At 39.7% G+C, this 22,320-nt stretch overlaps 1 protein-coding gene across 2 annotated transcripts; it reads right to left on the bottom strand.

Moving 5' to 3' along the window:
* Positions 1-4,601: 4,601 nt before the first annotated feature.
* MACIR (macrophage immunometabolism regulator) lies at positions 4,602-21,453 on the bottom strand. 2 transcript variants are annotated; one of them, XM_065406558.1, is made up of 3 exons: positions 21,374-21,453; positions 13,749-13,954; positions 4,602-7,007 (listed from the first exon to the last, which is right to left on the bottom strand). In XM_065406558.1, exons 2-3 carry the CDS (start codon positions 13,773-13,775, stop codon positions 6,363-6,365), a joined length of 672 nt encoding a protein of 223 aa, XP_065262630.1. In that variant the 5' UTR covers positions 13,776-13,954; positions 21,374-21,453; the 3' UTR covers positions 4,602-6,362. The 2 variants fall into 2 exon arrangements, with proteins under 2 accessions (XP_065262630.1, XP_065262631.1); XM_065406559.1 differs by lacking the exon at positions 13,749-13,954 and having other exon boundaries at positions 21,374-21,441.
* Between the last annotated feature and the right edge of the window lie 867 nt (positions 21,454-22,320).

Here is a 22,320-nt window from a genome sequence, read left to right as displayed (position 1 = left end):
GGTGAATCCTCCTCCTCCCTCTCTCACTCTCCCAGGAAGGTGAGAGGGTCTCCCACAGTGCTCCCCCTTTAGCCCCCTCCTCCTTTTGCTCCACACAGTTTCCTTGGGTGATCTCGTCCACTCGTTTTTACACAGGTGACTCAAACATGGTAACATTCATGCCCTTACCTGTCATTTAATTTTCCTTGAATGGGAGTCTGTTGCTGATGGGCTTTTCCAAGTCTTGGAGGTGAACAAGAGGGTCCTCTTCCCTGCTAGTGCAATTTCTGTCAGCTCCTTCCACAAGTGTGCCTCAGTGACATTATTTGCTAAGCCATACTACCAAAGCTAAGAGAAACATGAATGAAATCTACAACAAAAAGATCAGATTGAAACATCAGGCTGAACTTACCCTTCCACATTAAAAAAAAATAAAAATAAAAATAAAAATTTGTCATTTTCTCTCTAACCAGAAACACCGAGAATCAATTACCACCACTATGCAACCAGATGTTCAAAAGTTGCCAAATGCAATAAACCAGGACACATTGTGAAGCAGGGCATTTTCCCACTGAAAGACAAAATTACAGGCAAGGAAATGAATATGATTAATCACTCTCCTCATACTGCCTAGCTGAAGGCATTAGTGTGCCATGCCTAGGGAGGATTCTAAGGAATTGCTTAATGAGGACTTGAATTTTGTTGAATTTCACTTTAAGCAACACTGCCGTGCCCAGTTAGGTTTTAAATAGAGCTTCTGGGTATAAGAGTTTCTAAGATGACGTAAGGGAGCTTTTTGAATGGTTTTCTATGAATCCATGATGTTCCATGGCTCTGTTTCTTATATACCACCACCCAAAAATCCTGGTGCCTTAGTAACTATGAGTACAAACTGCACAGAATTCAGAAGGGAAAAATTAAAACAAATGAAACACTTCCAAAAATGACTTTAAATAGCATTTCCATACATAAAAATGTCATGACTTTACAGAGGACCTTATAGGAGAAAAGGCTCCTGTTTCTAGCCCTGGAGAACCAGCAGACACCAAGAAAAAAATCTAATTCTTTCTTGGGATTGGGTAATTGGATGGAGAGTAGGCATTCTATTTTGAGAGTAGGAGAGAATGGTGTAACATTTCTCTGGCAGGGTGAATGGGGCGGAGGAAACAGGATTTGTTTGAAGCTTCTTTGGGATTTGGAATGTTGGAATAAATCCCAAGAGACAGTGGTGACATGATACAGTCAAAGATGAGGGAGACACATTATCAAATGCCTCACCAATTTAATCACTATTATCTACACACCCTCTTTTATAACATTTTGGCTACACATTTTCTATATCTTTTTGAAAGTTACTACTACTTTGTATAGCGTTGGTTTTGGTTGTCTTTGCCTTAGCTTTCTAGAGCTAGATAGGTGCCTCTTTTCCACTTTCTTTTTTAATGGCTGCATTCTCTTCTCAGATTTACTTTTTCTATTTAATACTTTTAAGAAACCATTCAGTGTTTAGTTTAAGACAATCCACCTCTCAAAGAGAATTTTTTCCTATTCTGCTTGTTCTCTTTCACATTCCTCCCTTTCAACTGTTATTGGTTGTTTCTCTTTGGGGTATATTCTGCTTACTCCCAGAAATTATATGTGAAATTTAACTTAAATTTATACTTAACCCACACAAACTTTCTGCAGATCTAGGATTCCTGGATTTATGTTCCTCTATGTTTTCTGGTCTGTTGCTTCTGGTGTCATCAGCAAAACTTGGAAACCACATTAGTGACACTGTCGCAGTCATGTGTTTGGAAAGTATTGGCTGTCATCCTGACCCTCATAGTATTTCACAATTCACCTCTCTCACCCCTTGCCTACTGAATACCTTTTACTTTTAGCACTTTCGCCATGGACCCAAGCTTAAGTTCGATTTATTATTTCTCTTTGCATCAAAAACACATTTTGAAACCCAATTAGATTTCACCAGTCCATAGCATTGTGCTCTCAGCACTATCATCATCTCTTCAAAAGCAATTACCCAATTTTTGACATGACCTAACTTTTCTGAGACTGATCTGTTTTTATCAGCTCATATTTCTCTAGCTATTATGGCTTCTTCTCCATTATCACTAGGATTTTCTCTAACACTTCTTCCAGGTCTAGGTCTTTCTGATCCTCCCTAATCATCTTCTTTAAAATTGCAATTGCTTTTCTTCACTCTGCCTCTCCAATGATCAAGATGATATATTCAGAATTCAGGGTGTAATACAAGTACAGCATATCCTTAATCAACATGCAGTGATATTAACACCCACAGCACTTGAAGAGTTCACATAATCCGTCTATGCTAACTACTTCATTCTCCTTCTTAAACAACTGTGTTCTAGTCTGGTACAGTTTTAAACTTAGTTCTATGTCCAACAGTTTAGGCACTACAACAGTACAAATAATGATTGGGGTCCCATTGTGCAAGGCAAATACAATGAAAAGATGGTTCTCTGCCAAGAAACTTCCAATTTAAGTACAAGATGAGACATAACAAGTGAATACAACAAACAGATATGGGGTGGAATAGGGCACAAAGTACCACAAGGTAACTATCAAACAATTACTAGTTGTAAACAGAGGTTACAGCACAACAATTAACATTGACAAGTGTTTTGTAGATATCACACCAGAGATGGGTTTTAAGGAGATATTTGAAGGAGGATAATGTAGTGGCTCTTTATTGGGTGTTCCCTTCCATGAATGAAGGGCAGCATGGGAGAAGGCGTAATGGTTCTTGGTGGAAAATGTGACAAATGAACAATAAGGTCTGGTATTGCTGGTGCAACAGAAGTGGGACATGAATGACTTAAGGGCACATACAATAGGAAAGGCAGAAATAGGACACAAAGGGCCTAAAAATGACAAGTAGTTTATGCTTCATGTGGTAGAAAAGGGGAAGCCAGTGAAGTGATGTAGAGGGGGTGTCAAGGCCAGAGTTCTTGAAGAGCTTGTGGAAGCTTCAGCTAGTGCTGAAAGCTGCGACTTCCTCTCAATGTGTGTTTTGTATATCATACTTACTACCTAGTCACTTCTGGGTGAAATTCAAGATGCTTAAGATAGTCTTTAAAGCTCTGAATGGTCTCCAACAGTTCTTTAAAAGGTTGCCTCCTTCCTTATGTGCTGCTAGGGTGACCAGATGTCCCAATTTTATAGGGACAGTCCCGATATTTGGGGCTTTTTCATATATAGGCTCCTATTACCCTCCCACCCCAGTCCCGATTTTTCATACTTGCTATCTGGTCACCCTATGTGCTGCTGCTACACTTGAGGTCTGCTTAGGTGGGTCTGCTTTTTAAATCTGATTTCTGAGGTCAGTAACAGGAGATTCTCAGTTGAGCCTCAGAAATTGGGGTGAACTCCTGAATCCATCGAGGTCACTGACAAACCTCCACTGATTTCAATGAGGCCAGGACCTCAACCTCTGTCTGCTACAGCCAGAGTTTGGCAAAACTCATAGCGTGCTGCAAGTGTTTTGGTTTGATTAGGCTTTTGAGTAAACTATTTTTTAAATATGTATGTATCTCTTTTGCCTGGTTGGTTGATATCTTGAATCAAATTGGAATTTAGGAAGGGAAAAGCTGAATTCTGAGCTGTTTTTAATTATTTCCTATAGCAGCTATTAGTCTGCACACTATGTATCAGAATTTGTATGTATGTACTTAAACACCAATTTACTTCCCTGAATATGCTAAGTCAACTCTGCTTTAAGTGAAATCATTGTTTCTCTAGGCTTCACAAAGCCCTATAATACTCCCAAGAATTTAAGGCTGGTCTCAGTACACCAGTAAGTTAGCCATGCATTCATCGTTTATCATGAAGTTACTTTTGTTTTGCTGGCCCTGCACAAGGCAGAAATAAGTCTCATATTACCACCCTTTTGGCTCTGCTCTTGTTTGTACTGCTACAGAAGAGACTTTGCCCACTCAAAGATTCTTTTTGTAATGATAGGTTATTATAGACTGAAGCTCTATATTCAAGATACGAAAGTGAGATCCTCCCAGGTTGATTCAGAATTGTTCAGATTCCATTTCAATGCATTTTTAGAGTTTAAGGACCTTAGTGCCAGATACTGCCCCAGGAAAGCAAGAAGACAGCAATGGATTTCACTGGGCTGAGATTTTGCTTTCTTGTAAATGTAAGAGCCACTTTATATGCCCTGAAACCTTGACTGAGAGTTTCATTAGTTGAAAGGATTCTCAAAGCATCAGGCATTCAATTATGTATGTACAAAGGCATGTGCAATTGCATGCCTAATTGGCATACACCATTACCATGAATGAGCACATACATCTGTTGTTTGCATGAGCAAAGGGACAGTTAGATGCATGCACTGACTTAATATTTCACATTGGCATTTGGCCACGCACATCCCTGCCAGCCTACATGTGTAGCATACAACTGCAGCAACAGCATGGACAAAAGTGTACTTAAAATTGCACATCTGACTTTCTGAAAATCAGCCCTCAGGAGTCTAAATGCTTCATGCAGTCCCAAGCGAATACAGGACTTACGGTTTTGAAACACTTATCCGTCAGTGTCCTCCCATTTTCTGCACATCAAAGCACTACACAACAATATATTTACATCACCCTTTTATTTCATAGCCAGAAATACAGTTTCATAGGGTAAAAATCAATAAATAGTGATGTTTAACCATTAAACATAAAACCCATCTCTCTTTGGCATCTGACAGTATTCTGTTTGTGAAACTAGAGACTATATAGGAATAGTTTAGAGATCATTCTTCAATACAATAAGTTTACAGAGGTGCAGTTTACTTTAAAGTATACATCAGCTGTAAAGATTCCTAACATACCTTTAAATAAATAAATAAATAAATAAAAATAATCAACCAAACCAGTAGAATGCAAACTATCCACAGGCTCTTTACTGTAGTCAAATACAACTGTGGAGTAAGTGAAAGAATGAAAAGAATTCTTGTTTTTCCACAACACACACTCTGCACTAGTGCTTTCCATTCTTTCTGAAGAAAATCAGAATTGTGCCAGGAATGACTGACCAATTAAAAATTATTTCTACTTCATAGACATGGTGCTTATTTAAATCTTTAACTTCTAAATAACTTGCTGAGCAAAAACAAGCATGGTTGCACACTGCGTCAGTAACAACTTGCACCTTTAAAAAAAGACAAAGAAGGAAAAATAGTACTTTTACAAAGGCAAGCTACATATATTTTCCAAATATATTTAAGTTTGCAGTAGTTAAAATTGCATTTCCTATCATGGTTGGACATGATTTCTTAAGCAACAAATTAAGCCAGTGCATTTGATATAAATTGTTAAATCCAGATTCAGCATTTCAAGGCTGCTATAGAAGCACTCTACGCCTTCAAACTAATTCAGGCATCTGGATTTTTAATTTTTAAAAGTGTTCAGTGCTGCAAATAACTGGAATTTCCAGTGCAGTGCTAAAGTTGTGTTTTTAACACCTTCCATAAGTACATATGTAATATAAATTATGATTTACAAATCAAAAATTTCATTCAATACTATTTTCTGATGTAGACATTCTAATCTATATATTGGAATCTAAAGTGGGTCCTTTTTTATATGTCAAGACAATGTAAAACCCCCAAAATTTATTACATTAAATCCTCTTAAAATGTAATGAAAATATTTACTTCCAGAATGGTTCTTTTTTTAAAAAATATTCCAAATACTTATTTAACCAAAGTTTTTAAAACAGAGAAAGAAAGAAGAAAAACAACTATTCCCATGTACAACTAAAAAATAACTGTTCAATAATTTTAAGTAAAAATAAACCTTTGTTCATTTGCATCAGTGAAACTTTTTTCTAGCGCAGACCCAGTTTCAAAATGTTTAAACTGGATTGTTTTAAATAACAAGTGGTCCAATTCAGCCAGGTTCACATTCTTTTCTGTAATACAACAAACCATTACCATACATACATTTTATTGTAAAGTACAGAAAATGACAAAAGGAGAACTTGATGCTTATTCAACAGCAACTTCCAATAGCAAGCCAAATTAGCAACAACTAAGTAGACACCATCACCAATTTCTGAGTGTCAAATCACTGTAAATACTAGATACCTGTACAAAAGCCTTTTCTTTGTTAAAAAGTGTCCCAAAGAAATGTCCACCAATTGCAGTCAGATTTTCTTCAGAAGTTAATCTCTCTGAAAAGGTTTTTCCCTCCAAATATTTGAGACATTTTGAGTGTTCAAAATTGTATTCAATAAATAACATTCTGATAACACTTAGCTGATACAACCACCTACAATGTGGACAGTCATGTACACAGTCCAACAGTGGATATTTGCAGCAATGAAGAAATTACCAGGAGTTGGCTTTATTTCCACATGGTAGTTCATGTGTTGTTTCTAGCAAACATACGGTCCCCTCTTAGGGTAAGGTGCTGGAGCTGGTATTGTAGCACTTCTGTGTCAGCAGGTTCTTTGATGTTCATTTTGTCTAAATTGAGGTAGTCCAGGGATTTAGAGTGAGCCCTCTTACCTTTGAGGAGACAAAGAGGCAGAGGACCATGAAGTGCCTTGTAGGGTTCATATGGTAAAGCCTTAGTGCATTTATCCCCTGAGCTGGGCATCCGTCTTCTCCTCCTTCCATTTACAGCTGGGATCTCATATGGCTGGTAGTATCTACTTCTAGCTTTGTACAACCGTGAGGAACGTGTAAGTCCTGAATCAAGTTGTTTGGAGCGCACGGTGGGCACAGCTTCCACTTTATTTTCCTCACTTCCTGTACACTTCTGGGCTAATTTCAAGAGCTCCTCACCAGTTGTGAAGCCAACCAAGTAGTTAGAATCCATGTGAAGGATCTGATAACCTGAAACAGTCCGTCGCATAGGTGAGCATGGGGTACTGGAGCATCGAGGTTTCTCTGCTTCCACTTTGCCTGTGGAACTCACCTCTGCAATAGGTAAGGGAAGCGTAGCTATGGTAGTTCTGGTCTCTCCATTTATGTCAACTTCCATTTTAAATACAACTCTACTCTCCTAAAAATAAAAACAGAGCTGAATTAGAAATACAAAAAACACTTATGAAGCCTTCAGATGAGCAGGATTATCTCAGAAAGTGTAATGCTCCTAAATTTACTTGGGTCAGAAAATGCAGGCAGTACCTCTCTCTCCAGCCTTATATCTCATTCTACAAAGTGTCTTACAACAAGGAATCAACTGCTCTTCATTTGTGTCTCTCAGAATTACTTGGCCAGTTTTAACTAAGAATGCCACAAAATGCTCAGTTTCAATACAAAAACTTGTGTTGCTTTTCTGTGAACACAGCATTCAATCTAATCAAGTACAGACAGTTCATTTCGTATGGTGCTATTTTTAACTGGACAAAGCACAATATGAATACTCTTTCCACTTCCTACACCTGAAATCTTTTAATCTGTTTGTTCTAAAAGTGTTACACTCCCTTTCCTCTAAGGCCATCTTCACAACAACCCATTATTGAATGCAAGGTAATTTCCAGATATGTTCAACCACAACAGGAAAATACTGGCGTGTAATCCTAGTAAATGCTTGAAAAATTTACCCAATAGCTACTTGCCCAAAGACTAGACCTATTAGCCAAGTCTGAATATACCTGTGAAGTCATGGTCTCCTCTCTCTACATCTGAAGAAATGAAACAGTTGTGTTTTAGGCCCTAGTCAGAGAGGCCTCCGGGCTGGTTAGATTAGCCCTTTTCATAGGTTGCCCCAAGCCCCCACTCAAAAGACTTAACAAGTTTCTCCATGCAAAAGAACGAACTCCCAACTCACTCACATGTGATGCAATTATCCAGGTAAACCACCAGCATATTTTAATTTACCACGTCACAAACATATATAACAGCAATAAAATGCTATTGAACTGCACTTCCCAGAATATCACAAACTAAGTTTCACACTCCATTCCAGCAACAGGAAGCACACACTTACAAGAAACTCCTCCAGTAAGACCAGGGTAGTACCAACGTTCTAGTTTTGTTCACCATTTTTTTAAAATACCCCTTTTAAACATGAGTTTGCCCTTCAATTTTTCCTTACTCCACATCCTCTTCACCACTTAACCTACTCTCAACAGTATTACTTGTGGGTATTTGGTGTAGTAGTATGGTGTATTTGGAGGAAACAGGATGGTAAAGTGGGTGCTGGAAAGCTGGAATCCTTAGAGCGAACAGTTACGGCTGTGGTATACAGTAGCAGTAGTGGAAAGGTGTATGCCTGTGGGTGGAGGGGTAGAGGTTATACACTGGTGGGCAACTAAATTGTCACATCCTTGCTTTTATGGTTGTGTTAGCAATTCTAACAGTTTCAAAAAGTGTTTTATTTAATTTCTTTTTAAATGGTTAAGCATTGAATGTAACATCAACATGCAAACCCATACTTCTTTCTTCATTTCCAGGCTCACCCAAACTTGGAATGATAACAGATGGCTATCTCAGGCCAATAAACTTCCAATGGTCCACCAAAAAGGAGCCTTCCTCTGTAGCTTTCCAGGTCCTAGGACATGAAAGAGAAAGGGAAACAGGCAGGCAAGCTCCCCAGAGAAGCATATAATTCTGAGCTCCATTACTGAACAGCCCCTGGATCTGACAAACTTCCCCCAGTCTGCCACCAGGGGGAACTATTTTAATCACACTCCATGGGAAGTTTGCTACTGGTCTTGATTCTGAGGCTGAAGAGATTGGGGGTGAAGAGAGAATCAGAAATTGCAGTGGGAGGAATGAAGGAGGGTGACAGATGCAGTATTAACAAGCAACCATGCATGCATCTGGAATCAGATTCCTAAACATCATGAGACTTAAAAATCACACGATTAAGAGAAAAATTATGTTGTTCAAACATCAGAAGGCAGAGGAAAATGTAACTGGGAGCTTCCTCATCCACAATTTGTGCACAATATCTCAGGCTACATCCTCACTACAGGGGGGGGGTCGATTTAAGATACGCAAATTCAGCTACGTGAATAGCGTAGCTGAATTTGACGTATCAGATCCGACTTACCCTGTTGTGAGGACGGCGGCAAAATCGACTGCCGCGGCTCCCAGTCGACGGCGCTTACTCCCACCTCCGCTGGTGGAGTAAGCGCGTCGATTCGGGGATCGATTGTCGCGTCCTGACGAGACGCGATAAGTCGATCCCCAAGAGATCGATTTCTACCCGCCGATTCAGGCGGGTAGTGTAGATCTAGCCTCAGATTCAAAATTCAACCTTAAATGCAAATTTAAGACTGCCTCATGTTTGCTTGGAGGGAGAAAGCCACTTACCCTCTTCTAAGTGGTAAAGCTGCCATTATAGCCTTCCACATTCCCTTCCCGATCACAACAGTGACCATCTCAGTCTTCTGTTCCATTCATGTGCCCCTCTCCCATATTTGTCCTCCCTTCCCCCTCATCTCCTATCCCTCATTCTTCCTCATGTGCCCACATCCGTCTCCTGCCCCTCAGATTCTCCTCCACACATTCCACCTTTCCCATTACCCGCCACATTCCCCTGGACACAAACACTCCTCCAGTTTCCCTCCCTGCTCTTGGATTTTACCTCCTTGACATCAACTGTTCCTCACAATACCTCCCTCTGTCTCCTCCTTCCCTAAAGGCAGCCTGGCTAATTGCCACTGGGATCAAACAGAAGGCATTGGCCATCTTTGCTAGGGGAAGCCAAAGCTTCCTCCTGCCCAAACTGTAAAGAATTAGAGGCCATTTTAGCCTGAAGCCAGCCTGTGGCCTCGGTCCTATGTTAACAACAATGGGACATGGCAGCCATTTTGAAGCAATTTCTTTATGAGTTTCTCTGGAGGAGATTTTACTCACCAGCCCTTGACAAATAAACTTTCAGTTATGAAGAAAAAGTGAATAAAAAAATTCCTTTAACCCTAAATACTTCTTTTAATCAACTACCTATAGTACTGGACCTACTCAAGATTAATCTCTACCAATTTTGTGTAGACTTAAACTCTTGTTTTAAAGATACGATGATGACATAACATGAAAACCATGATAAATTTCAGCCAAAAACCCAACTTGAAACATTTCCTATTAAAAGGATATTATGCAAAAATCTAGCAAACCCGACACAGAAGATTCAAAGGGCGTAAAAACAAACATTGCAATTTCAATCTGAAAGGCCACCTACACAAAATAAAAATAGAAATTGATGGCCCCAGTTTAAGCTTAAGTATGTAATTTAATTATGGAGTCAATCCAATTAATAATGGAAGTAACTGGCATTTCCTATCACATGCATCTTTGCCTCCCTATCTAGGCACCAAGACAATACAGATAGTACAGAATGCTGAGCTATTACAGTCAGAGATATTCATGCCTTGCAGTTCTTCATGTTAAATTGTAATTTCTATAACATCAAGACCAAGGTTATTGGAGGGGCAGTATGGGAAAGCTTGCACCAAAACTTTTGAGCTATCCTGGGCCTCCAGCCAGAGAACTTCAACATCTAGCAGTGTCAGATCTTTAACTTCGATGTTTTATCCTCCCCTACCATAAAGCAAACCTATACTTAGAAATATTTTTGATAATACCTTTTAGAAAGATTCAGCAGTTTTCTTAAAAGATACTGCACAAGTATCAAAAAAGGTTATAAAATACTAAAGGAGTTAATTCCTAACTTTCCTGCATTATTTCATATCCATATAAATGATTAAAACCACCAAAAACTACTTTTTGTATTGGTGTTTTTATACCTTCTCTAAAAAAATGTAAATTATTTATCTAAAATAAAACTAAAAGAAAGGCATTGTACTTTACGCTTAAACCCTGAAGGCTGGAAATCAAACAGAACAAAAAACAAAAGGTTTTATTACATCAAGTACTCTTTCACTATTAAGTTTAATTCACTTCAGTTCAAAACATGGTGTCTCCTGCTACAAAAAAAGGAAGAAGAAAAGCAGCATCCCATAGAGAGTTTAATTGGGGAAAAAAAGACCAGGATGGTCTTTATAGGAACAATAAAGTCTCCTGAGGGCCAAAAGTGGCATCATACAGCGTGCAGACAAGAACGTCCCCAAAACCATCAATGTTCCAAGTCTGAAATTTCAAAATGCAACACAATTTGTACTGTGTCTCTATGATGTTGTACTGAAAAGCTCTAAAAAATAGATTGCAGAGGAACTGGGAAACATTTGAAAGGGATGGGTAGTATCTGAAAAAACAGAGTAGGTATGTTTAAGGGGAACAACTAGGACTAGATGAATATTAGAAGCTCCACGGGGAGGGAAATGCTAATTACTGAAAGAAAGGATCCTGTTGTTAAGGACCAGCACTGAAACTCAGATGTATGTTCAGCTCTGCCATAGAGTTCACGTGATACTTTGGGAAGTCATTTAGTTTCATTATGGCTTATTTTCCCCACCTGTTAAAAAAAGTAAGAATATACTTTCCTATCTCAGAAGGAATGGTATGAGGAGCAAATCATTAATGTTTCTGAGGTGCTCAGATTCTGTGGCGACAGGGAATCACAAGTACCCAGAATCTAGGTTCATTAAGAGTTTACTAGTTAGATAATTCTAATCTTTACCAGTATTGACTAGTGTGAAGGTGGTGACAGTGGAAGTAGGTCCTGATCACCCTCAATTCCCAATAAATTCACAGATGGCTGAGCATACATAGCACCTTGCAGGAAGTTATCAACAACTTGCAGAGTGGAATCATAAATCAGTTTGCCTAGTCCTCCTCGCCATTCTTTAAAGTTGAACTTTTACACTGAAGCAAAGAAAAAAGTTGAAGAAATGTGCCTGGTCAGGGTTTCTCAGTTTGCATTTTGATACTGAAGAAGACTTCTCTTCAGAGCCCAGGTCCTGAGTGAAGTCTGACACATCACAATACACTGTTATGGAAGCAATTCCAACTCAGCGTTCAGAATTAAGACTTTGCTGCAAAATCGAACGAGATTGGACTGCTGATCTAAGCCATTTCTTCAGACATGGTAAAGGATTATGGAACACATACCTAAAAGGTAAATGGATTATGCTAACCAATACTTAAATTTTCTCCATCTGCCAGTCATTTATTTAATAAAAATAATTTGATTTTACAACATCTTGATAAACTACAAATAATTTAACCACCACTTAACTGAAACTAGGCTTCACAAATATAAAAAACCAACAACAATAATTCAGATGGAACCCCCCATCAGTTTTAAACTTGATGTGGACCTAACTTCTACTTTATGCACAGGTTTTTTGAATGCATTGTGCATTCCTCTAAAGCTGACAAAAACAGTCTACAGTTTGTATCAATGAACCAAACAGATAATGTTGTTTATGTGTCTTCTACTTCTTTACAAAGCCACTAAAGTATCAGGATGCTTCAGGAAAAGTTCACGGGTATTTGTTTTTCACTTGCAAGACAGTTATCTTCCCATGATAGCCAATTACCACTAAATAATCACTTGTCTTATACTAAGTCCTGGATTTAGTAATCTTACAGGCATGCTGCAAAGTCTTCTTTTCTCACAGGAATATGGGAAAGACCTGGTTCTTAAGGCTTGTCTATACATAGCATTTGTACCATTTTAATATCTGTTTAGAAATCAGCACAACCCCTCATGGGGAGGCAGTTATACAGTATAAAGGTGCTTACCGTGATAGTCTGTTTACAGAAATAAACTGTATCTACATTTGTGCTCACTGAATTATATATTCTAATCAGATAAAACTGATATAAAAATGTGACTAGACCAGGCCTTAGATTGGAGTGTTTGGAATTACAGCAGTCAAATTAGTTGCAGTCATACAGGTGGTTTGTTTGTGCAATCTGTAATCTGATATTCAGTGAGACAACTGATGTTGGTGAAAAGAACAGGAGTACTTGTGGCACCTTAGAGACTAACAAATTTATTTGAGCATAAGCTTTCGTGGGCTACAGCCCACTTCTTCGGATGCCCACGAAAGCTTATGCTCAAATAAATTTGTTAGTTAGTCTCTAAGGTGCCACAAGTACTCCTGTTCTTTTTGCGGATACAGACTAACATGGCTGCTACTCTGAAACCTGATGTTGGTGAAGTTACTGCTGTTTGTTTTAAAGTACTGTGATAAGGCTAATGCTTGGGATAGGCTGTGGAGAAAATAACACAGTCCTTTGCACCTATAGCACCTTTCATCTGATGATGTCAAAACACTTTACAAAGGCAATAATTTACAGAGAAAAAGAAGCACATAGATTAAGTTAACCTGTAAATCAACAATCCAGTCAGGAATAGAGCCCAGGTCTGCCCCCTAGTCACTTGCTCTAATTACTAACTATCGTGATTTTAAGAGATTATTAAAAATCATTTACTTTGCTATGTGTATAGTTTGTCTTTGTGCCCCTCCCCCCTCCCTTTTGTGTGTGTGTGTGTTAGTTATATGGATGATCCAGGATCAAAACTAAAAGTATATAGATGATTGCCCTGGTCTCCCTGACTGTAAAATGCTCTCATATTGTTGACTGGTTGAGAAGTGCCACCTCCATTGAGGATAATGGTTCATTTTGGAGAATTGAGAGCAACAATCAGCTCAGCAAACCTTGTCAAATTAACTTTCTCTGTTCGGTTTTTGTTTGGGGTTTGGTTTTGGTTCTTTTGTAACAAATATTAGATTTCTGTGCTCCAACCCTCAAACAAGTCCTTATAATCACACACTCAGACTCAGCACATTTATCGGCTTTCCAAAAACAATAATAAAAGCAAATAGCCTTTACACGTTTTCCTTTCTGGAGACTAATTTGGCAGCTGTCTATTAGCACTCACGTAGGACCATGAAGACATCTGACTCATACAGTTCTTTAAATGGAACCGAAGACACAGATGAAGCGGGGTGATGCACAGAAGGTACTGTAGTCAGTATATGCCAAATCAGTACAAAAAGCTAAGCCACTGTGTTCAGAAATCTCTTCAATTTGGCCGAAGTCCCTGCAGCCAATTTGTCCAAAAAGAGATTCAGGCCAAGGGGTCAACTGCATCAGATAAAGAAATTAAAGAGAAAAACATCAGTAACAATTTTACAGTCCTTAAACCTACCACTTCACTTTAGTATTCGTATTTTTAAAAACATCCTGAAAAAAAGGAATTTATATGTGTAATATACTGTAAAAGTATGGTCATAGAAGGGGAGATTTCATTCTTTGCTCATTTATTTTAATACTTTAAGTGCTTTATATAAAAATAATATACATCACATGAACTTTATTTCTCCTGAACTTCACGAATGTTGCAAAGTCACTTTGGTATGTTTAACACACATGGCTGTGACAACTGAAGGTCAAAGTAGCCCAAACAGATTCTGTATGTTGACACTCTCTGCAAAATACTATAATCTTGTGTCAAGGAAATAGCTGTCTTACATATTTGCTAAATGAGAAAAATAAAATGCAGATTGTGCACTTTATAATCTCTAAGGCAAATTTATATATGTGTAATATTTTGTATATGTATGATAGTGACTATATATATAGATTGCACACACAGTATGTATGATGTGGAAATTCCAGTTTGTCACTAAATCCCCTGATGGAATTATATACTTGTATAACAATTGTTTATTTTTATCTGAAAGGATTATTACCATTATAGAGCTCAATAAGTATCCTATAGTACACACAAGGCAAAGCTGAACCACATAGCTGAAAGAAATAAAGTTCACCCAAAATAAACCCACAAGAGATGTCACTGTACACCTTCCAGAAGACCTTGAGAAGAAGCAGGCATATTAATTTTCCTGCTTGGTTCCACATCCTACAGACCAAATATAAACATTTCTCAAAAACAGGTACAATTGAAACCACAAATATACAACTAATTGAGGAACTGTATTTCTGAATGCACTTAATAATTATTAGTCTTCATCATCTCAACTTAATGCCACAAATTATAGTGCTGAATACTCTATTCATGCAAATCTGTAACCAGCTTGGGTAGAGTGCCCAGCCAAATTAAGCTTCAAATATTTGCTCACCTTCAGAATAAGAGGCACTATAACTGTTTCAAATTATATTTTGTTTTAGGGTCCTATTTAAAACTCAACAATATAATGATTACATTAGGACAGATGGTGGTGAAGTGCAGAGTAAAAAGTTTCATAGTATGTAACTCAGTTGCAATAAACTATTTGTTTGTACTTTTGACTCAGAAGCTGAAAACAGTATTCAGAGGTGCTGAGTCAATATTAAAAACAGCACAGGATGACAAAAAAAGAGGACATTAAGATGCCAGTACTTTATTCATTCGTTTTATAACATTATCCATAATGTTAGAATAATTCCTAATGGCAGTACTATTTTACTATCAGTACACAGGTTCTGGAAAAACATCTTGTGTTGCAGTTCACAGTAAGCTTAACATTTCAAGATCCTTTTCAAGAAAAATGACCTACCCAGAAATGAAATGCCCAGGTGGTAAAGGTGGGGGGAAATACACAAAGTTTATATTATCTTATCAAAAGGGAAACGCCCATAACTCTTTCAGCCTCAGAAAGGCTAATGGTATAAGATTCTCATCTGTGAGAAAACAGACTCCAAAGAACTGAAATGAGGTATCCAACAGCAGATGGGATCCACAATTGTCAGACATCTCTTTCCTAAGCAGGCAGACCCTGTGTTCTGGGGGGTGGGGAGATATCACAGGACTATCAAACTAGAGAGAAAACTTCAGAGATAAAAATACCCATAAATTGCACAAATTGTTCGAAATATACAGACAAAGCAAACAGCTTAGAAGAAAAACTGAAATGTTATCTTATGAGAGAAAAAATATTCAGATTGGAAAGAAATAAAATATAACATAGATAGCTCTGCAAGAAGAGGCATAAGGGACTAGAAGTAAACATAAGACAGCATGACATGACCCTGGCGACTACCAAGGATGGGAAAAATCTGAAGAAGAAAAACAGACACCACCTGAGAGTAAAGTCCCAGATGGTTGGGTGAGAATCAAAAGATGTAACTGAAGTCAAACTGAACTTATTATTCAAGTGCAACAATTTTATCTAAAGCTGTAAAGTACTATAATCAATCTGACAAGGAAGAATGGCAGCTCTCAAAAGGCAAGAGAAGTTACAGTCACAGGTGAAGTAGCAAAGCCCTTTAAAGAAATGAAGGGAAAAGTTGCCCTGAATGATTGGAGCATCAGTTACAATGTGATTCAGACAAACACTACAAAAGACAGAATACTTGGCAGAGAGGACACCCAAGACATTCAAAGCAACCTGTAATAACAGGCTCCTACAAAAAGACAAAACCAAACCACTTACTGCTAGTTAACAGCCTGCCCAGTCTTCAAGGACAAAATTTAACAAGATGCTCTAAGTAGAAGACAAAGATGGCCCAGAGAAGTATGCCATATATGTGATGAGGATCACAAATAAATTACTGAGGAATTAGAATTGGCACATGTGACAACCAGCTCATTCTGTAGATGTGACAGCCAGTGGACTAGACTGGCATGATTGAGTGTATACCTTATATGGACAAAAAGGCATGGACTTCAAAAGTAGTTTTGGACAAATGCATTTTGTATGAGTAGGCTAAATGAATAAACTTACACGAGCAGACATTGAAAACAATGAAAAGAGAAAGGCCGAACAGAAGGCCATGTAACTTTTAATGACTCATTAGGAAACAATTTAAGAAAATTCAATATTCTCGTAATATTTTCATGCATTACTACAGGATATTCACAAATAATGTGTCTGACAAATTTAACTTTTCCTGAAGATCTACAAGTTCCTTTAAATGGTATTACAACCTTCTCGCTGAATTTAACCATCTGTTAACAGTTCAAACAAAAATCTCCCTGCATTTGCTAATAAAACAATGTTTCCAACCATCACAAGGACATTCCTGTTTGTTACAGTTATAAGTGGTTCTTACTGAATGACTGGGAACCCTGATTGTGACAAATAAAAAAAAACCCATATGTTGTAAACAAATTTATTTCCCTACATTGCTAATAACTCAGATTTATTAAAAATGAAAGATCCACTTCTCTTGTAATTATTTATGCACTTTGTTTACTTCTTGCATGCAAGTGACAATGCAAATGAATAAAGTAGGTTTCCTTTTGACTACAGTCAGTTTCACTTTAAGAATGAGACTGCTTTCAAACGTGTTTATTGTTCAAAAAGAAATAAACTAACTTATAAAGTTTGTTTTCACGTGTTTAATTTTGGAACACCTGATTTACCCAAACTTCCTGCAATTAAGACTTCAATTGCCCTGTTAAAAAAAAACTTAGAAGCAGAAAAATAATGAAAAAGTATTTTTACATATCACAAAATTCATTAAATCCTACAAATATTTTTTCATGAGGTCTTAAGATAATACAACTTTCCTTAAATGTAGTCTCTTCTACTACTTTGTTAGTTTGACCTACATAATTTCACTTATATAGCAGAACAATGGATGCATGTTTGTTATTACGATGTATGCTAGCATACCTGGAAATACAGGTCTTTAGGTTTTTGAATGTGTCATTTCTGAAACAATACTATCCTGAGCTCATCCACTATGTCAGGGGAAGGCCACTCAAAAGAAAAAAAAATGATTTATTGCAATTCAGAATGAAAATTTATAACTAAGACCCTGTGTCATGTAATTCAAAATTATTGCTAGGGTTAAATTAATGGTAATTTACCTTGTGACAGAAAGCATTCCAGATAAAAAGGCAACATTTAGGCAATGAAATAATTCCTCAAAACCTATGGTGGGAATGTAAGGTGAAACACAAAGGTCCCAATGCTTTGTTAGTGGAGTGAGCGTCCCGGTCAATTACCCTATTCCAATTTCAAATAGATTTCTGCCTCAGATGACCCATAATCTGTGGGTACATCATCCTTTTAATTTTGCTTCTTTTCAAACACATTCCCATATGCTTCCAAATGCTGAAAGCTATAAATGCTCTTTACTCATTTATACACCTGTAATGTGAGTTCAAGATAAAAGACTATTAAAAGCCAAATTGCACTTGTTTATACACCAGGCTTGCTTCAAATTTACTGTTAATGTCACCAGACAACCGAACTGAGTATTAGCAACCAGTCAGTCCATCCATCTTTATCGTAAAAGCAAGTGTCTGTGTCTGATTGTTTAAGCCTGGTGGCCAAGTAAGCAGCATATGGCTGCTCAAAGGAGAAAAGATAAGAGCCATGCTACAATGCCAGTAGTGCTATGCAAAAATTTAATTTCAGTGATCAAATAACTGTTGTAAATGCTGTTGCCTCATATCCTTTCTCCATCTCAAAATGACTGAAAAGTACCACCCTCTGTACTTATTAACCTCATAACCCCTTCTAGTCTAGCAAAACACAAACAGACCAAACTATAATCCAGCAAAACAGCTGAGCAGCTAAGTGAGCAGAGTACATGCTTTAAAATACACTGAGAGCAGCACTGCACATGAAACTGGAAAAGGAAAGAAATCCCATTAGGGAAGGGGACCCTGATTTACATACACTACCCCAGATGAAGAAAAAAAAAAAAAAAAAAAAGGGTGTCTTTTTCATCATGGTGAAGACAACTTGTGTGTCAGCTCTCCTGTCAGTAACTTATACTCCCCTTCTGGGGTAAATCATCAGTCTCTCACTCATCATACAGAGTCCCACTGTGTTCAACCGATGGCAGAATAGAAGACATTCAACCACTGCCAGAGGTAGAAGGTCATCGTCACAGCACATCAACCAGCTTCCCCTCTGCAACTGCACATCCCTCTGCAATTACTAACCAAATGTTTCCTATTTATATCTGTATAACTGCAGTTCTCTACCTTCAATTCACTACCATATGCAGCTATTTAAATATATACACATAACTATGTGAGTGTCTGCTTAAGGTGAGGTTATGCATGTAATCTCAAACGCATATTGGTACACATCACATGCAATAAACACGTCTCTATATATTAAACAGATGCAATGGTAGATAAACATATATCTACATAGAAGTAGAGTGTGAGTTTAGACTATAAATAACAGAAACTAAAGCTATATAATAAGCTCTTATCAGCAGAAACACTGTTTTCCTACACATTTGTTGAGCACTTGTAACAATGTGCACCATACCCTGATTGGGGCCTCTGGGCACTACTACAATATAAATATTGCTGAGGGAGAGGGAGCAGAGCAGGCCTGAGAGACACATCACTCTGTCAAACCAGAAACAGCTTGCCAGCTAATATATTTAACTATGTAAATACTGTGGTGGGTGTGGGTGTTGCATAAACACACTAGAGGTGTGCCATATAGATGCTATACAAGGTGCACTATATATCTCCATTCAAAATTTTTGTTAACTGAAAGTTAAATGCAGAATATAAATCCTAAACAACTATTTTAAGACAAAGTTACCTATAGAAATATGGATAATGGTGAACTTTATTACTTCTAGACTGAATGGTCTGAGGTTGGAGTTCAGGTTCTACATCTGAGTGAAACTTGAAAGAACTGGATGATGAGCACTGTGGTTGGTTATATGTGGAAAACGAAAAGGAATTTGTTGTGGAGCTGCAGAGTCTGTTTTAATCTGGGCATTAAAAGACATGGATGGTGAGATCAATGAGCCAAGGCGGGTGCTAAGTTTATGGATGATTTCATAGGGTTTTAGTGATTGCATTGATAGGAAATGCACTTCAGCAACCTTCATTAAGTTAAAGTTTTTAATATGAACATTTCCCAGGTTTCTGAAGATGGGTAAGCATAGAGATCTATGTTAAATAGATTATTTCTCTCCTAAACCCTCTCTAATCTTAAAAGCCCCACTGCTCTGCCATGCCCCTCCACTCCCAGCCCCTGTCCCAATGCATTTTTTCAAAGTTTTTATATATTAACTGGGGGGAGCTGATCCCTATGTGAGGGAAATGGTGGTAATTGGGGGGAGGGAGGGAGGGAAAGAGGCAAAGCAGGCCTGGAGAGAAACCCCACTTTGACACAGAACATGCCATAAAGGAGCTCATCTCCAGCCCCACTTCGCCCCTCATGCTATCCACAAGACAGGTGGGGGGATTCAGGGAGAAGCAGTGCTGTGTGAAAGAAGAGGGGTAAGGAGCATGCATGCACTATATAAATGGCTCTGAGCTGAAAGTGGAGTCAAGTCTGTATTTGCAGAAGCACCAAGGGCTCCCAACCCACCCAAAGTGCTGCTGCCCAGGATGCAGGGGTAGCACCAACTACTCATGCACTGCACATGTAGACTAGGCTCCCTTCTCCAACCCTGCCACTGCACAATCTCACTTCAAACACCTCACATCCTCTACTGCCCAGCCTAATTCCATGGCTCAAGGATAATGAAAGCATATCTGAGGAATGGCTGGACAGCTTCAGAGAACTAGAGTAGCTGGTAGAATTTAACAGTCCCATTGACTTTTTTTACTGAAGCTAAATTAGGTTAAGAAGAATAAAGGTACAGTATTAGTTAGCTCTTTCTGCTCAAGATTAAAAGCATTAAGCTATCCTCCTAACCCTGAGGTCGTGTGTGTGTGTATATATATATATATATATATATATATATATACACATATACATATACATACACACACACACACACACACACACACAGAGTTTGGAGTTTGTTGTACTGTGGTTATTTAACTATAGGGGCCTGATACCCTGCCACCATGTCACTCTGCTTTATATCACTGCACATGTACATACATGCCAGACACTGTACATCTTCTCTTGCGCACCACACAGTACACGGCACCGATGTTTTACAATGCACACACATGGTACAACTGCTGTACTACAGGACACTGCATACACCCCCCCACACACAATACAACACTGTACAGTATATTGCTATGCATGCACACACCCTATTTCAACACTACACACTACAGCACTGCTTACATACCACAGTGACTCTGAGCACTGCACAACATATCCTCCATCCAATGCTGTTCGGTGAACCCTATCATCAGGCACCCTGCAGCTATGCCACAGCGAGGCGCTCCAGCGAGCCGGGAGTATATAGCACCCCACGCACACGCATTGTATACCATCCACCAGCTGGAACACGTGCCCCCTGACTCAGTGCCAATTTCGTGCCAAACAGAAGCGACAGCCCTGCCCCCGCACGCTACAGGCCCCAGGTACTGGGCAACCCCCTGTCCCGCACACCAGGGGCAGCGCCGCGCAGCTCACGCCCAGGCGGCACCCCGGTCCCCGCGGCTGCGCGCAGCCAGCTAGGGCGATGCCGCCTATGCAGCCGGTTCTCCCGCTCCAGAGCCAGCTCACCCCTCCCCGCTGGCAATGGGAGGGGGGCGCCCTCCCTGCACCGGCAGGGCCCGCGGGGAGAAAGGAGCCGGCCCGGCTGCGGCGGGCTGGGCCGGCCTTGCCCAGGCTGTCAGCGAGCGGGATCGGCCGCAGCGCCCCATCCCCTCGCTCCTACCTGGGGTCCAGGGCGCCGGGGCCCGGCTGGCAGCGGCGCTGGAGAAGGAGGCAGCGAGCGCGCGCAAGAGACACAGAGACGCCGCGGAGTCCCGCCCCGCTCCGCCCCCAGATCACACGGGCCCGGGGCGGGGACTCGGGGGGCAGGGCGCCAGCTCCGTGCGCTGCGTGCAAGGGGCCCCTCCTGGCGCTTCAGACAGCCCACGTTACACACAGGAATGGCGGCGTAAGGGGTTGGGCAGAACCGCCTGGGATCGACCCTGGGGAAGCGGGCTTATCCTGAATCTCCCCTCCCCACTTTTACTGCTTGAATTAGCCACCCCGCAAGCGACGTAAATTACACGGACCTAAACGCTGGTGTGCACAGCGCTATATCAGTGGGAGCGCTTCTCCCACCGACACACATGGGGCTGAGCTACACTACCGCTTCAATCGATGTAACCTACCTCAGGGGTGTGCATAATTATGCCAAGGGGAGAGTGCTCTCCCAGCAGGTTAGTGTGTCTTCACCAGCTGCGCTAATGATGTAGCATGGTAGTGTAGACTTGCCCATAGCTACCGCCATTTTACTGGGTTGCCACCTGTCCAAGTTTTCTCAGGATCATCCCTTTTTTGAGGCTTTGTTTACACTACAGCCTATGAGGGCATAATTTATGGCACTTGGGTTTGAATAACCCCCCCAGCAACATAAGTTATACCGACCTAAGCATTGGTGTGGACGGCACTACGTCAGTGTCCCACTGACAGCTTCTGCCGCTCAGCGAGGTGGGTTTTTTATGCCGAGGCATAGAGCATCTTCACCAGACACGCTGCAGCGGTGCACCTGTCTTGGTACTGCTGTGCCGCTGCAGCGCTGTATGTATAGACATGGCCTGAGATAGCTGTCCTGGCCCTGGGAACGTTGTAAGAATGCTGTGTATACACTGCCAGCTCTCCAGGTTTTATGGG

This window comes from Emys orbicularis, chromosome 6 (assembly GCF_028017835.1).
Source record: "Emys orbicularis isolate rEmyOrb1 chromosome 6, rEmyOrb1.hap1, whole genome shotgun sequence".
NCBI classification, from domain to species: Eukaryota; Metazoa; Chordata; order Testudines; family Emydidae; genus Emys; species Emys orbicularis.
This window is presented reverse-complemented; position numbering and strand designations above follow the sequence as displayed.

Excerpts from the sequence above, each read along its gene's own strand:
- MACIR (XM_065406558.1), bottom strand. The coding sequence starts at position 13,775 with ATGAGTCAGATGTCTTCATGGTCCTAC. Across the intron at positions 7,008-13,748 it reads AGATGTCTTCATGGTCCTAC|GAGAGTAGAGTTGTATTTAA; the intron begins GTGAGTGCTAAT and ends TTTTATTTTTAG.